The sequence below is a fragment of the Desmodus rotundus genome, chromosome 13 (genome assembly GCF_022682495.2).
Source record: "Desmodus rotundus isolate HL8 chromosome 13, HLdesRot8A.1, whole genome shotgun sequence".
In the NCBI taxonomy this organism is placed as follows: domain Eukaryota; kingdom Metazoa; phylum Chordata; class Mammalia; order Chiroptera; family Phyllostomidae; genus Desmodus; species Desmodus rotundus.
This window is the reverse complement of record NC_071399.1, coordinates 90774122-90787842: the sequence shown is the minus strand read 5'-3', so window position 1 is coordinate 90787842 and position 13721 is coordinate 90774122. Positions and strand designations below refer to the sequence as shown.

The 13721-nt window shown below is 50.1% G+C and overlaps 1 protein-coding gene across 1 annotated transcript in view; it reads right to left on the bottom strand.

Annotated features, from left to right (window-relative positions):
* MIPEP (mitochondrial intermediate peptidase) overlaps nt 1-13721 on the bottom strand; it is a 99284-nt gene that overhangs the window by 61585 nt on the left and 23978 nt on the right. The window contains exons 10-13 of the mRNA XM_024570232.3: nt 13296-13348; nt 4486-4639; nt 2629-2706; nt 437-641 (exon numbers count right to left, since the gene is read on the bottom strand). Coding sequence (XP_024426000.2) covers nt 437-641; nt 2629-2706; nt 4486-4639; nt 13296-13348 — 490 coding nt within the window. The remainder of the gene's footprint in view (nt 1-436; nt 642-2628; nt 2707-4485; nt 4640-13295; nt 13349-13721) is intronic.

Genomic DNA, 13721 nt, shown 5'->3' with positions numbered 1-13721 from the left:
CCTCTCACAACCACGCCAGCCAGTGCACTAATCCAGAGGGGTTCCTACAACACTCACCTAGCATGGGAAGCCTGTCCTCCAAGGGGCCGCCTTCCAGAAGATAATTCTGGGGTTTTCTTGGGTCCCCCCTTGTATTCACATACACATAGAGCCTCCAACTTACATTTGTGAAGTGCAAAAGGTAAAATGGCACAAACTCAACAGGCAGACAGTGAGACTTACCCTCGGTGAGAAGCGTTAGCAAGAAAAAAAGAAATGTGAGGGACTGGGCTGCACAACAATTGGAAGGACGAGATGAGGCGACCTGAGGTTAGTGACCACAGGACGAAGTATTAAATGATCGGATTTCCTACATAAAGAGCCTTCTCCCCACTTAGAGTGAAATGTGAGCTTTCAAGGAACCGTGTTAAATAGAAGTGCCCTCTTCGGGGCTCACCGGTGATGTGCTGGTAACGAGTCCGCCCCAGCATGGAGTGCATGGCGTGTCCCATTTCGTGGAAAAGGTTCTCCATCATCCCCGGCGTTAACAGAGTTGGTGAGCTCCTTGAGGAACGGGGAAGATTCAGCATAAGGACCACGACGGGGAGCTGATAGTCTCCATCCTCCTTTACCCTGCCACCGCGAATCGTGAAGTGGCAGTCCTTGAAGAGTCAGAAACCGTAACAGAAGGCAGCATTAGGTGGTCTAAAGCACAGAACGGTCTTAATGAACATAACATTGTATCAAAATGTGCTCTTGAGTTCAAATTTTGGCTTAACTCTATTCTTACTGTATTTAGTTATAGACACAAATTTTTCTCAACCCTTTATTGTGCTAAAATGTTATTTTTTAAAACCACCAACCACACATTGGGCTTATGTTGATTAATTCACACATTCCCAAATCATGTACCAGCAGACGCTGTACTGTGTGCTGGGAATGCAGTCCCTACAGAGCCGAGGTCCACGCCCCCAGGTGTTCACAAGCCAACAGGAAGTGACGGACACTGGGCTCCTGAGGGCAGAGAACTACTGCGCATTAAGCCCTTCGTGGAGCGAGGAGGCGCTCTCCATGCCCCTCGTCTTCATCACTTGGAAGCGGGAAGCTCTCAACTCACATGGAGCAGCTTCTGGAGTGGGCTGAGACCCACCTGCGTTTGTCGCTTGTTCTCCACAACCACCCATGAGGCAGACAAGCAGACTGGAGCTGGGTCCTGGGAGTACCGCCGGGGCCCAAGGATGCATGGCGGGCTGGCTGCCTCTCGGAGGGGAGCCCAGACGGACTGCAGCAGCTAGCGTTCCCAATCACCACCCTGCGCTCCGCCAGCCACTCAGGCGAAGAGGCGGAACCCAGGACTCAGTGTCGGCTGACCGAGACTGTAGTCCCACCTTGCACACCGACCAGGTTGCCTGCACTAGCTCCATCTCTACCTCATCAGACCTCAGAGTAGCCACCCAGATTTTGTAGGCACCCACCTATGAAAACACTTTGACATGGTGCATCACTACTCAGGTATGAGGTGCCATTGTTTCTGTTATAACTTATAACCTGAACTCTTCACACTGCCCATCAACTGGGCGGACACTGGGGAAGATGCCTGACCAGCCAGCATGTGCTGAGGCAGAGAAAGGAGCCTCCCGCATTCCACACGGGAAGTGAGCTGGCGGTGCATAAGACTTCCGTAGAAACACACAGTAAGCAGTTCCTCCTGAGCCGAGTTTCACCTTCCACGATGTCAGCTGTCAGCCGACAACCACGGTCCGAAAGTATCAGATGGAAAATTCCAGAAGCAAACTCCTCACTTCCACACTGCCTGTGGTGTGAGTGCCACGATGCCCCGCTCACGGCCCCGCCCCAGCCCTCCCAGAGTGGCAGCTGTCCCTTGGCCGAGTCTCCACGCTGTCGCACCACTGCCCCCAGTCACTCAGTGGCACTCAGGGATCAGATCGGTCGTCAGAGAGAGAGTCAGACCACGTTCACCTAAGTTTCGTTACAGCATATGGTTGTAACTGATCTGTTTACTCCGGGTTGTTGTTAATCTCTCACAGTGAACTAAACTCCATCCCAGGTGTGTATGTATAGGACGGAACACAGCATAGATAGGATTTGGTACTACCTGTGGTTTCAGGCAGCCACTGGGGTCCTAGAATGTGCCCCCCACAGACAAGGGGGCTACTGTATCTTCTGCAATGTCCAGCTAGGCCCACTGATGAGTGTGGGAAGTGATCAAGAGCTGGGGCTCTGGCCAGAGTGCCTGGGTTCAAATCCTAGCACTTCCAGCTGTGTGACGCGGGGCAAGTAAACTTAACCTCTCCGGCCTCAGTTTCCTTGTGATGTTAGTGTCTAGTTCAAAAGGTAGAGGTGAATGTTCAAAAGTAGGACATGACATAAAAAGTCTAATAAAGTGCTGGTGATCACTATTACTATCATTATTACCATGACCCGGATAAAAGTGACATGTACAGACGCACGTGATGGTTTTCATACTGTTTGTTTTTAAATTCTATGCTGATTTCAAATTTCCGTACTCAGTAACCATCACCAACGCCTTCTAATTAGGAAACTGCACAGAATGCGACCTGGTGCTCACACTAACGTAAACGCACTGCGGCCACCTCTAGAGAGACCCGATCACGAACGAAGCATCACCTGGTGCGGCTTGCCTGCTCGCTGAAAAAAGTCGCAGTAAATGTGACCCAGCAGTCCCTCCGAGTCGTGCACCACGGCCTGGAAAAGACAATTGCAATAACTGTGTGAGTCCACGAGAAACTGCACGTGTGAAAACACCCCACACAAGAATCTATACAAGGTGTGGCAGAGGAAGTCCTCAGGTGCGATACGTGAAACAGAGCTTTTCCCTGTGTATCATTACGTGTCAACGGCTGTATCATTTCCCAAGCAAACGACTGTGCCTGCGTGCCCCGCCCCATGGGCAAGTCACGCCCAGGTACAGACACAGACATTCCAGTACTTCCTCCCTCCCGTGCTGTCTCAAGACAGGTCCTGTTTTCTCTTCATCTCTCAGAGGACTCTGAGGGGAAATCCGTGCCGGGCAGGAGGCCCTCCCTCCTTGCTCAGGCCCTTCGCCCCAACTGCTTGCTCCCGGGACACCTCCACCAAACCCTGCTCTCCAGGCTGTTCACAAACCACCGGAATGAGCTGCGAATAAGTACCAGTGGGCCAATCTTAGCAGCAAAACGGTTTCTCCTCCAAATCACAGAATGTGACAACACGCGTCCATAGACATTATCACCTTGCACGTGGAAATGACAAAACGGAGCTTCCAGCTGATGGTGATGACCGGTGCAATCGTTACTGATGCCCTTCCCCCCGAACTGAGCCTACAAAAGAGGCACCACTTCCAGGAGGGGGCTCCCCCACTAGTCTCCATCTTGCCTTTGCTGTCCTTTCACAAGTTGAGGGTTCTGCCAGAGAGAACCTCAGTTTTACGCTTTGAAACTTCCTGCCAGCCTGTGCTCACGAAATCAACACAGGTCTGTTAACACGCCTGGGTGCCTGGGGCCATCCCGGTATCAGAGAGACGGCTGTGAACAGCGGCCGACGGTGCGCCCAGACGGGCCCGCGTCTTGTGGGGGGACCTCCCTCGCCTTCTGTGCACTGCCCTTTCCTCTCTGTCACCAGCTTTTCCTCTCGCTGCATCTCCGCATTCTGTCGGTCACTGTCGGGTCTGAAGTACAGTACGTGCAAGTAGAGAAAGCCTGGGTGAGGGAGCACGGTGACACAGTGTGCCCCCACTCGGTCCTGCCAGGCCCTCCGCCACACCGATTCCACGTGGGCACAGCCAGGGACAAAGACAGAGTTTTCGTTTCTTGAAATAGAGTGGCGAGAGCACAGTGTGGCCGGCACAGACGCAACATGAGAAACGCGGTAACAACACAAAGTCTTCGTGATAAACACACGGGCCAACAAGGCCTCAAAACCTCACCAGGAGAACATGAGCGCACTCAGACCCCAAGCCAGACGGGGCCTGGGAGGAGGTGGGTGGATTCTAAGCCCGGAAGTTACTATCCACGAAGTCAAATCAAACCCAGGACTGAATTAATGCCTGAGGCAAATGAGGCTCCTACAGAACGGGAAGATGTTGGAAGGACAGGAAAGGCGAGCAGTGCAATGGAAGCGGGGACTAACCAAGAGGGGCCCGCAGCACAGCCGGAAGGGAAGAGAGTAACGACAAGTTTTCCTTTAACTACAATTTGTCAGTGTATAGACTCGACCCACTAGTAGGCTCCTGGACATTTTGTTTCAGAGAACTAACTCCGCTGCTGTGTGCCTACGTCCATTTCCCGCGCCGACTGGTTGCAGAGAACAAGGATTCTTTCACCCAGTGCCCGCCGTCAGAAGTGGTCATTTGGGCTTTTCATGAGGCAGGAACAAGGGGAGGCCCGCTCCCTCCGGCCGAAGCTACTTGAGGACGCAAGTGCAGTTACTCAATGGCTGAACCTCCCAGATAAAGTGATACAACCTGTCACGGACTGGAATGCTTACCAGCTTTCGAACATCTTCACACCACACCTCTCCCTTGGCAGGCTGCTCTGCGTATAATGAAATGCCAAACAGTCTGTTAAACAAAATGTTCAGGCCTTCCATGCACGCGCCAAGGGAGAAAAATGGGCAGTATAAGCTGGGCTCGATATTATACCTAAGAGAAAGAACAAAGGTTAAAAAGCATTTTTGTTTACTTCAACTTAAGGTAAATTCAGAGAGCTTTTCATTTAAAATATACAACCATGCTAGCGATTTAAAATGAATTAAAACATACAGGTATGTTTCTGTCTCTTGAGAGAACGCCAGACTCAGTTTTCTACGGAAGAGCAGTGTAAACATTCCCAGTCGTACGTGACACTCGGGACTGAGGCAGGCACACTGTCCCGTCAGGTTTCGTCTGCACGGACGCAGTTAAGCCGTCTGCACTGACGTCTCACCTATCCGCACTGTACACCCATTTATTTGACGCACACTCATACACAAAATCTGACGAATCTGAGTTACAGTGGTAAACTTGACTTTATGGAATGCGTTACAGTCTAAAGAATTGTGACTTAAATCACATAAACGTTAAACACATACAAATCCTGAGACATACACACTGAACTGAAAATTCACACCTGATAAAATATTTTTAATGGAAAAATCTCCATAATATAAACAATTAAATCTTACTTTATTTGTTTTATAGTTATGTATCTTCAGTGAAGGACAGCATACTGACAAGGCTAATTAGTCTTTATCCATAAACGACTTTTTAATGCTTTATTCCAATATAAACCAAGCTGCATCTATAACGTGTGATATGAACGTTCATCTCGGAGTCATTGAATCAAGCCAAACTTTAGACCAAAGCCGGAAAGGATGGCTCCAGAATAGTAGTAAGTACCTACTCTATTGCCACCTTCTGGGATTAACACACCAGACACACGCAAGTTAAACACAGACTCACGCTCATTACTAAATGGGTGCCTGGATTTAGTGAGTGAGCACAAATGGCACCACAAATGAGATTCTGGCTATAGAAATCCATAAATGTATGACTTAGTTTCCACCAATTTTTTTGTAAAAATGGAATCTCGGTGTTGAAAGACACCGAGTGGTCCGGTGCCCTCTGATTCATTCGCTCACGCAGGTGGTCGAGGAACCAGCTGGATGCTGCAGGTAAGGAGCGGGCAGGTCTGTCTCCCAGCCGCTCGGGTGCATGAGGCAGAGACGTGGGCTGACCACACTGACTCCCGTGCTCAGCGCAGCGGCCAGGGTCAGCACTCAAAGGACACTGTGGACAGAGGGAGTGGACGGCAGGCAACTGAGCGTGGTGACGGGAGCTGTGGAGCGGGGGCTAGAAACAGTGAGGGGCCCACAGAAAGAAGTTCGGATGCAGGCGTCTGCTGCGCAGGGTGGGGGTGAGGGGTGAGGGAAGGGAGAAGGGAATTCTGGGGAGAAGCAGCAACGAGACAACGGCATGAAGCACGCAGTAGCCTGTGAACTCCTGGTAACCAGGAGGTAGCTCAACTTTATCACAGGCACGTGCAATGGGAAAAACACAGCAGACACCGGGCTTGCTGTTACCCGCAGCTTCAGGCACCCAGGGCAGCCGGCGGCGCCACCTGTCCCTTCGGGGTGAGGGTAGGCATTATGCCCTGTGCCCCTCGTTCTCGTGCACAGGACCCCAAGTGCCTTCATGAGAGCAAGGACAGAGGAAGCCGGGGCTCACTGCTAAGGCTTCACAAGGCAAAGAAGACGACAAGAAGTGCCTGACGAACAAGGAAAAAGAGTGGGCAACGAGAAGGTGGAGAACAGAACGTGGATGGCATGCACCCAAGAAAAAAATTTAGGAAATGGTGAGCAATATCAAAACCTGCAGAGGTGAGCGGTGTGGCGCACTACCACAAGTTACTAAATTGTATTATTGGCGGTTGGCTGATAACTCGGAAAGACTGGTCTGAGAGACTGGCAGGCTATACATCTGCAGAGAGTAGGGTTCCAACTGCTGCTGGGGAAGGTCTGGCGAAAAGAATAGAGAAGAAAAGAAAAGAAAGAAGGACAACCCCCCCCCCCCAGGTCCTGTGAGGGGTAATTACTTGTGTTTTAAGATAAGGGATATCTTGGGTCCTTTGCAGGAAAAGGGAAGAAGTTGATAGAAAGGAGAAGATTAATGGTACATTACAGAGTCGATGAAGCAAGCCCTGTAATAGTTTGAGATACTATTATCTTATATTTGCTTAGTGCTTTAAAAATGCAAAACACTTTCACATCCAGAAGCTTTCATGCTCCTTACATGGTTCTGTGACACAGGAGGACACAAATGTTACTTCATTTTGCTCGAGGAAACCGAGGCCCAAAGAGGCCCAGGACAGTGCCCGGCAGCCTGGGGGAGAGGCCTGCACCTGCATTAAAACTCCTGGTGGTGTCTCTTACCGGTTCTATGCTTTGAACCAGTGCTTGGCCTGTTGGGGCCTCGGTTTCCTCGCCAGGAGAATGGGGATAATACTCCCCAGACTTGACTGGTGATCAGATTAATGCTACAGCGAAGCTGGCCTGGTGCCGGGAGAGAGGCAGGAGCTCTGTAAATCACCCCGACTCTGTGTAGGGGCTTCAGCCCACGCAGTAAGCACTCACTCCTGGGCACCTGACCACTCCTGGGCAGGAGACGCTGTAGCCACCGAGAACGGATAAGCCAGAAATCAGGGAATGGAGAGCGGGGCGCAGAGCGCCGGGGAGCAACAGTGAGGCTGTGGCTGATACCACCTGCCAGGAGGCCGAGGGCCGGAATGTGAGGATCAGGGCAAGCTGCACGGAGGAGGGGGCATCTGAGGCAGACATGGGAGGGTGAGTTTCCTGGCTGAGGGAGGGGTGTTCGCGAAAAGCGAGCACCAGCAAAGGCTCACGGGCGTGGCAGCAAACAGGGCATACAAGCCCACTCAAGCAAAGACCGCCTGCTACCTGACTCAGCCGCCTCAAAGCAAGGCGGTGATCACACACACCTGCACGCTCCACCACGCCCTTGGAGACTCTCACAAATGGAAAGCAATTCCCTTCCTGAAGAGCAGCCAGAATGTGAAAAGGCTGAGAGGCTGCAAGAGACTCAGAAAGCCTGAAGTTCCAGCCAGCAGCGACCAGCCAGGCCTGAGGCCCCTGCAGGGCAGTCCCTGATGACACACCAGTCAGGAGGTAGCACCTGGCCCGCAGGGCCCCTGCCTCTTCACCTCCACAGACATCTTCAGCACAGTGTGGAGTGATCCATGGGATGTTTCAGAGGTGCCAGGACCCGGAGCCCCACAACGATGCTCGCCGGTGGCCACCCGAGCTCAGGACACGGCTGCTCCCCCGCCTGATCAGGGCCAGTGAGCGCTGGGACAGTCTTCACACCCACCTGTGCTTCAGGGCAAAAGCCTGGGCCTGGGGCTCCAGCCCGGGGCACTTCCCAGTTCACCAGTGAAGACCGGCCTGCGGCTCTTTCACCCACCACATCCTTACTTGCACCAATACCAGACATCAAAACCTCTCCCTCTATCGGCCATCTGGAAGGCTGAAACAACGGAAAAGCACTAAACCGCACGGCAAATCAGAGCCGCAGCCCAGCGGAGGGAGAACGTTTCAGTGTATTTTCAGGATTTCATCTCATCACGATCCCTTTCTGACCCCTTTCCTTGCCTCAAGCTCTTCTGTAGCTTCGCAGCAGAGCTCCACCACTATTTCTGTAACTGTGTTGCACTGACTTGAATCTGGAAAGAGTCCTTTGATTACTCCTCCTCAGAAAGAAACAGGAAGAGCATTACTGTTATCCACCGCTGTTGCTAAAGGAAGTTTAATAAATGTTCTGCTCTTTGTTCTGCTGAAAAATGTGCTACATACGGGTTTACAAATTTTCAATTTCAAACAACTAGATACATTATAATCAACATGGTAAAGTGGTATAACCATGTCTTATTAAGAACAACAGAATTTAGCAATATCTCAAAATCCTCAGGAGGAATACTAACTATCAGGGAAGTTGGGACAGAAATAATCAATGGAAGATTTTCAGCTAAAGGATTCTTTGTTGTAACTCGAGTTTGGGTTTTCTTTTAAGTCACTGTATCACACTGAAGCTCACGCTGTGGGTCGGCTCCTGTTCACCTTCTGATGCACCTGGAGTGAAGGTAAAGGACGAACTTGGGTGCGACTTCCAGAAACGCTGGCACGGAACTCGGCGGGCACACAAAACACAACCGAGTCCAGTGCACGAATCCAGGTTGCACGGCCTTTCTCTCCCTAGTCCCGTCCGTGAGTGAGGGCCAGCGAGAGAGGGGCGGCCTGCCAGACTGAGGCCATGTATGTGCGGGGGAGGGAGAACGCAGACTAACAAAGAGCTGCACACGGGACAACACTGGCAGAGACACTATTTTTAACTTTATCAAAATAAAATAAAAGACTGTTCTTGGCATCAGAAACAATTCTCTAAGCACGATGATAATGTGATCACTGGGGGGCATGTTGCCCTGTTTAGCCTGCAAAGCCACAGGGAAAGCTACTGTTTCCTCTGGCTGCAGAAAGGTAGAGGAGCATTGAAAGACCTGAATGATGCTAGACACCTGTTTATCCTTCAGGTAATTACACTGCACTGAAAATAGCGATTGGCCCTGGCCAGGCAGGGCGGTTGGTTAGAGCATCTTCCGAATGCGCCAAGGTTGTGGGTTTGATCCCTGGTCAGGGCACAGACAAGCAGCAGCCAATGGCTGTATAAATGAGTGGAATAACAAATCCATGTTTCTCTCTCTCTCTCTCAATCGATGAAAAAAAAAATAAAAGAATGATCTTTTTCCTCTCTGTTTTATAAAAAAGTCAGCCATTGCCAGTTTGGTTCCATCTTGACCTCTGAAGTCTGAGGCAAGGAAACTGTTCCACCCATGCTGCCTGGTAAACAGGCAGCAATTTCCCGTGATAGTCAATCAGCCACACGGCTCCCATGAAACCGGGGTTCACTCAAATCGACGCCAGAGTTAACGAGTACAGCACGATGTCCTCCTCACCCTGGCGAGGCAGGAGGGCGAGCCAGCAGGCTGCCTTCAGGGCACTAGGGCAGTGACGGGGCACCAGGCGATAGCTCTGTTCACAGACTCTAGCCCAGTCTCAGTGCAGCATGGCGACCCTGCCCCTTCCCCGCCAGCCTCTTGAACTGTACCAGCACGTGAGGTTAAAGAGCCACGGCTGAAATTCGAGAGTAAAACAGAAGAACCCAACAACTGAGGAGGCGGAGGGGAACAACATCGGCTCACAGGACAGGAAGAGAGGAACCAGCAAAGCGACAGAAGCCAGCAACCAGGTACATCCCAGAGGTCTGTGAGCTCTGCAGGAGAAATGGCCTGTTCCCTCGACAAACTGGGAACTCAAAGAGCTGGGGGCGCAGCAGGGCCTGCTGTGCAGAGGCTCCGGGGACAGAGGTGGCCTTGCTGCAGCCCCGGCCCCACGAGCCCACGGGGAAAACATACATTTGACACCACCCAGGAAGTCCGAGCACAGGCTGCCTATCAGACAAGGCCAGCACACTGCTGGGGGCGTAACGAGGCACTGGGGTTACATGAGAACATCCATCTTTTCAGACCACGTAATCAGTATGTGACAGTGACATGAGGTCTAGGATGTACTTCAAATGCTTCAGTAACAAGAAGAGGGAAGAAATAGAAGAAAAAGACAAAAAAAGATGAAGCAAACATGGCAAAATCTTGACAGTTACTGTATCCGAGAGATGAATGTATGGCAGTTACTTACATTGTTCCTTCTCTACCTGTTTGTTTTGAAAGTTCTCATAACAAAGGTTATTTTTTAATTGAAAGCACTAAGCTCGCCACACACACACCAACAGAGTATACAGTTTCACAGCCAAACAGAAGCCTTCATTCTTCTGAAATGCCGCAAGACCATCCTGCCGCGAGAGTTCAACGTCTTCTGAATAGTTCAGTGCGCGACACATTCCTATTGCATTATGCGAGAGCTCTGGAGATTTAGAGAGTGTACCTTAGCAAGGAACAGACAGGACTGAATGCTACTTCCCAGTGACATCGCTACACAAAATAGCCCCAGAATAAGAAAAATATATAGTTCCCTGAAACTCACTAGTGGCAGGAAAGAAATGAAGTCTCCAAGCACTAAAAACAAGAACCACAGGCCAGCAGACACAGAACAGCTTTAGAAAGGTGACCCCTGGGGGGCAGAGGCTCGGAGGGCTGCTGTGAGCAGGGGCCGCATGAGATCGAATTTCTCAATGTGAACGCTTTTCAATGTGGTTTTGAGTATTTGGATCTTGTTAATGTGCTGCCTGTTGAAAAATAAAATTTAATTTTAAATAAAATAATTTCAGTATATTTTTAATAATTCATTTATTTTAGAGACAGAGAGAGACACACACAGAGAGAGAGAGAGAGAGAGAGAGAGAGAGAAAGAGAGAGAGAGAGAGAGAGAGAGAGACATCACTCTGTTGCTCCACTGAGTCATCGCTCGTTACTTGATCTTGTGTGAGCCCTGACTGGGGATGGATCCCGCCACCTCGGCCTTTCAGGACCAACTATGCCCCATCCAACTGAGCTACCCGGCAAGGGCTGTACGTTTTATAATTTAAAGACGTGCTTTTACTTTTCCATGAAGAACCGACCTCTGTAACTTGAACAAGAAAAAAATGAGCTACTCTTTAGGGTTCACCGTCCAGCCAACCTTTGGCAGTTCTATAGCCTATCAGTTTCTTGTCTTACTTCTAACAGGTTCTTTCGTTTCTTTAGGCAGACATTTAAGAAACCTAAAGTAAATCTGAGATATTTAATATAAACCAAAGAAAGAAAAAGAAAAAAAGTGCCCGGGGTTAACTGTAAGAACAGCCCAAATCAAGGAAAGCCCCTTCTGGTTTGTTGCCTGTCAAAACTCACCCTCAGGTCTGTAGTTGAGAGGAGAGGAATTTAATTAACAAGGATTTAGGAATCTTCACTTTGTTCCACTCTTCTAACCTCACACCCAAACTATTTTCTCTCTCTTTGCTCGCCTATCACTTGTGCTTCTCAGAATACTTGTGTCCATCAGGATTACTGAAACTTCAAACCGAACTCAATCAGATGCCTTTTAAGCTGCTTACAATATGTGGCTTAAACCCCCAGTTCTTTCGATCCCTTCTGAAGCAGCTCTGCGTCCCTTTTCCTGGTCCTTTTACTGAGTTAATAGCAAAATAAGGGAACGAGTACTGAGACCCTAATTAAACAAAGTAAAGCCCCCGGTGGGCGTCAGGTCGGCTGTGTCGCCTGTTCCCGGAACAGCCGCCGATTTCATACTCCAAGCACCACGCCTGACGGAGACCCATCGGCCAGGGAGCATCACGAGGACCTCCAGCTGGTCACACTGCTTTCGCCAAATCCGACCAGTGAAAAATGTCATTCACAAAAATGCGATATTCTTTTTACACAAACATATCACTGGATTCCATATATTTAGTAAGAATTTCCAAACACACTGGCTTAGACACAGGCTTGAACAAGGGCTACCAACCGCTGACCCCAAGAAGGAATATACCTGCCAAAAGGGACTCCTTGCGGCTAATGGGGCCCAAATTCGTAACCAGAGTCCTGAGCCCTTGCTTGCAGGGGCATCTCACGCACAGGGGAACCACAGATGGTCCCTGCGCCTGCTGTACTGCCTTCCTACTGTCTGGGCCAACCTTCATAAAGGAGTTTGTGGACTGTATTTTAACCAATGGGCTAAGACCCACCCCCTGTGCAGCTACAGCCTCATCTGCATCTTTACCAACCAGAGGGGCTCCGTAACAACCAATCAGGACAGTACTATGTGGACCAGTCAAACTACAAATTTGGATTCCTCATCTGCATAAAAATGAACCAATCAGAGACCAGGGCAGGTACTTTCTCTATATAAGCAGGCTCCCTCTTTTTCAGGGGTGGGGGGAACATACTTTTGGAGGCTGTTTCCCAGGTCCAGGAACTGTTCACCTGAATGAACTTTCTCCTTTTACCTCACCCCGTGCTGGGGACTCCTGTCGACATTGGATCAGCAGCAGCAGCAGCCTTTAGTTGACATGACCAGTATGTATTTACTGAGAGCCCCAAGTCTGTCTTCCACATTTCACTGCAAACAAACTTTGTTCTTAAGAGCTTTAAGACATGGTTGAGAAGACACATCTAACAAAACGACCAAAGAGCCCATAATCGGAAGGCCAACCGAACTGCACGCAGGCTGTGAGCATGGTGGAAGCGGGAGCTCCAGGGCCAGTGCAGACCCAGGCTAGTGCAGCTCACTGCTGCTGGGTTTGAACGTAATTTCAACTCCTTAACTGTTAAGGAGTAGTTACACTTATACAGTCCTAAAGTTACTGCGGCCCTGTGGAGGCCACCGTGAGGCTGACGTGGCGCCCAGTGAAGATCAGTTTGACACCCCTGCTCCAGAAGAGTGTCCCCGTTCCAGAAGAAGAAGAACGGACAGGTGGCCAAGTCCATGTAATAACGCTGCCTTTGTACCAACAGTGCAGACGTTGTCTCACTTAACCCGGACCCATGACGCAGGGACTATGATAAACCCCGTCCGGTAGAGAGCCTTGCTGAGAGACTCAGAAGGACAAGGGACTTCCCAAAGGCCGAGTGCAGCTCACCGAGAGCGGAGCTGTGTGAGCCAAACTGCAAAGGCAGGAGGGCGCCGGCCCCCAGCCGAGGGGCTGACCTGGAGGAGACACGGGCTTGGAACGTGGGCAGTGGAGGGAGGACAGTGGTGGTGTGATTAATGTGCCGAGTGCTCCGTAAATACTAATTTCCTTCTTCCTTCTCCAAAGACCTTACCTTTCTGCACGAAGCACGCCACTGTAGTAGGGGGGGTCCCAAGGCATTAATTCCTACAAGGAAAAAATTCACTGTTACAAAAGCTACTGACTATTTCACAGTTTTCATCAATAGTTTAGCTAGCATATAAAATGTAACCCTGTTATTGAATCAGAAAAGTCCTATCACACCCTAAGAATTCATGACTTGGCAGGAAGTAGCGGCCTCTTTATTTTGGTTTCCTGTAATCAATGCGTAGAGAGGCCTAAGTGAGGCCTAATCCTGGAATTTGGGGAAAAGGTAAACAAGTGTCATTGTGAAATGTAAACTAATGAAGGTCAACGCTAATAGGTTAAGTCAGCCGTGTTGAAGTTGCTCCCAAACTGCAGCCCGGGTACTGACCCACGGAGCACGCTGCAGGGAAGATTAGTGCACGAAAGCTAAGAT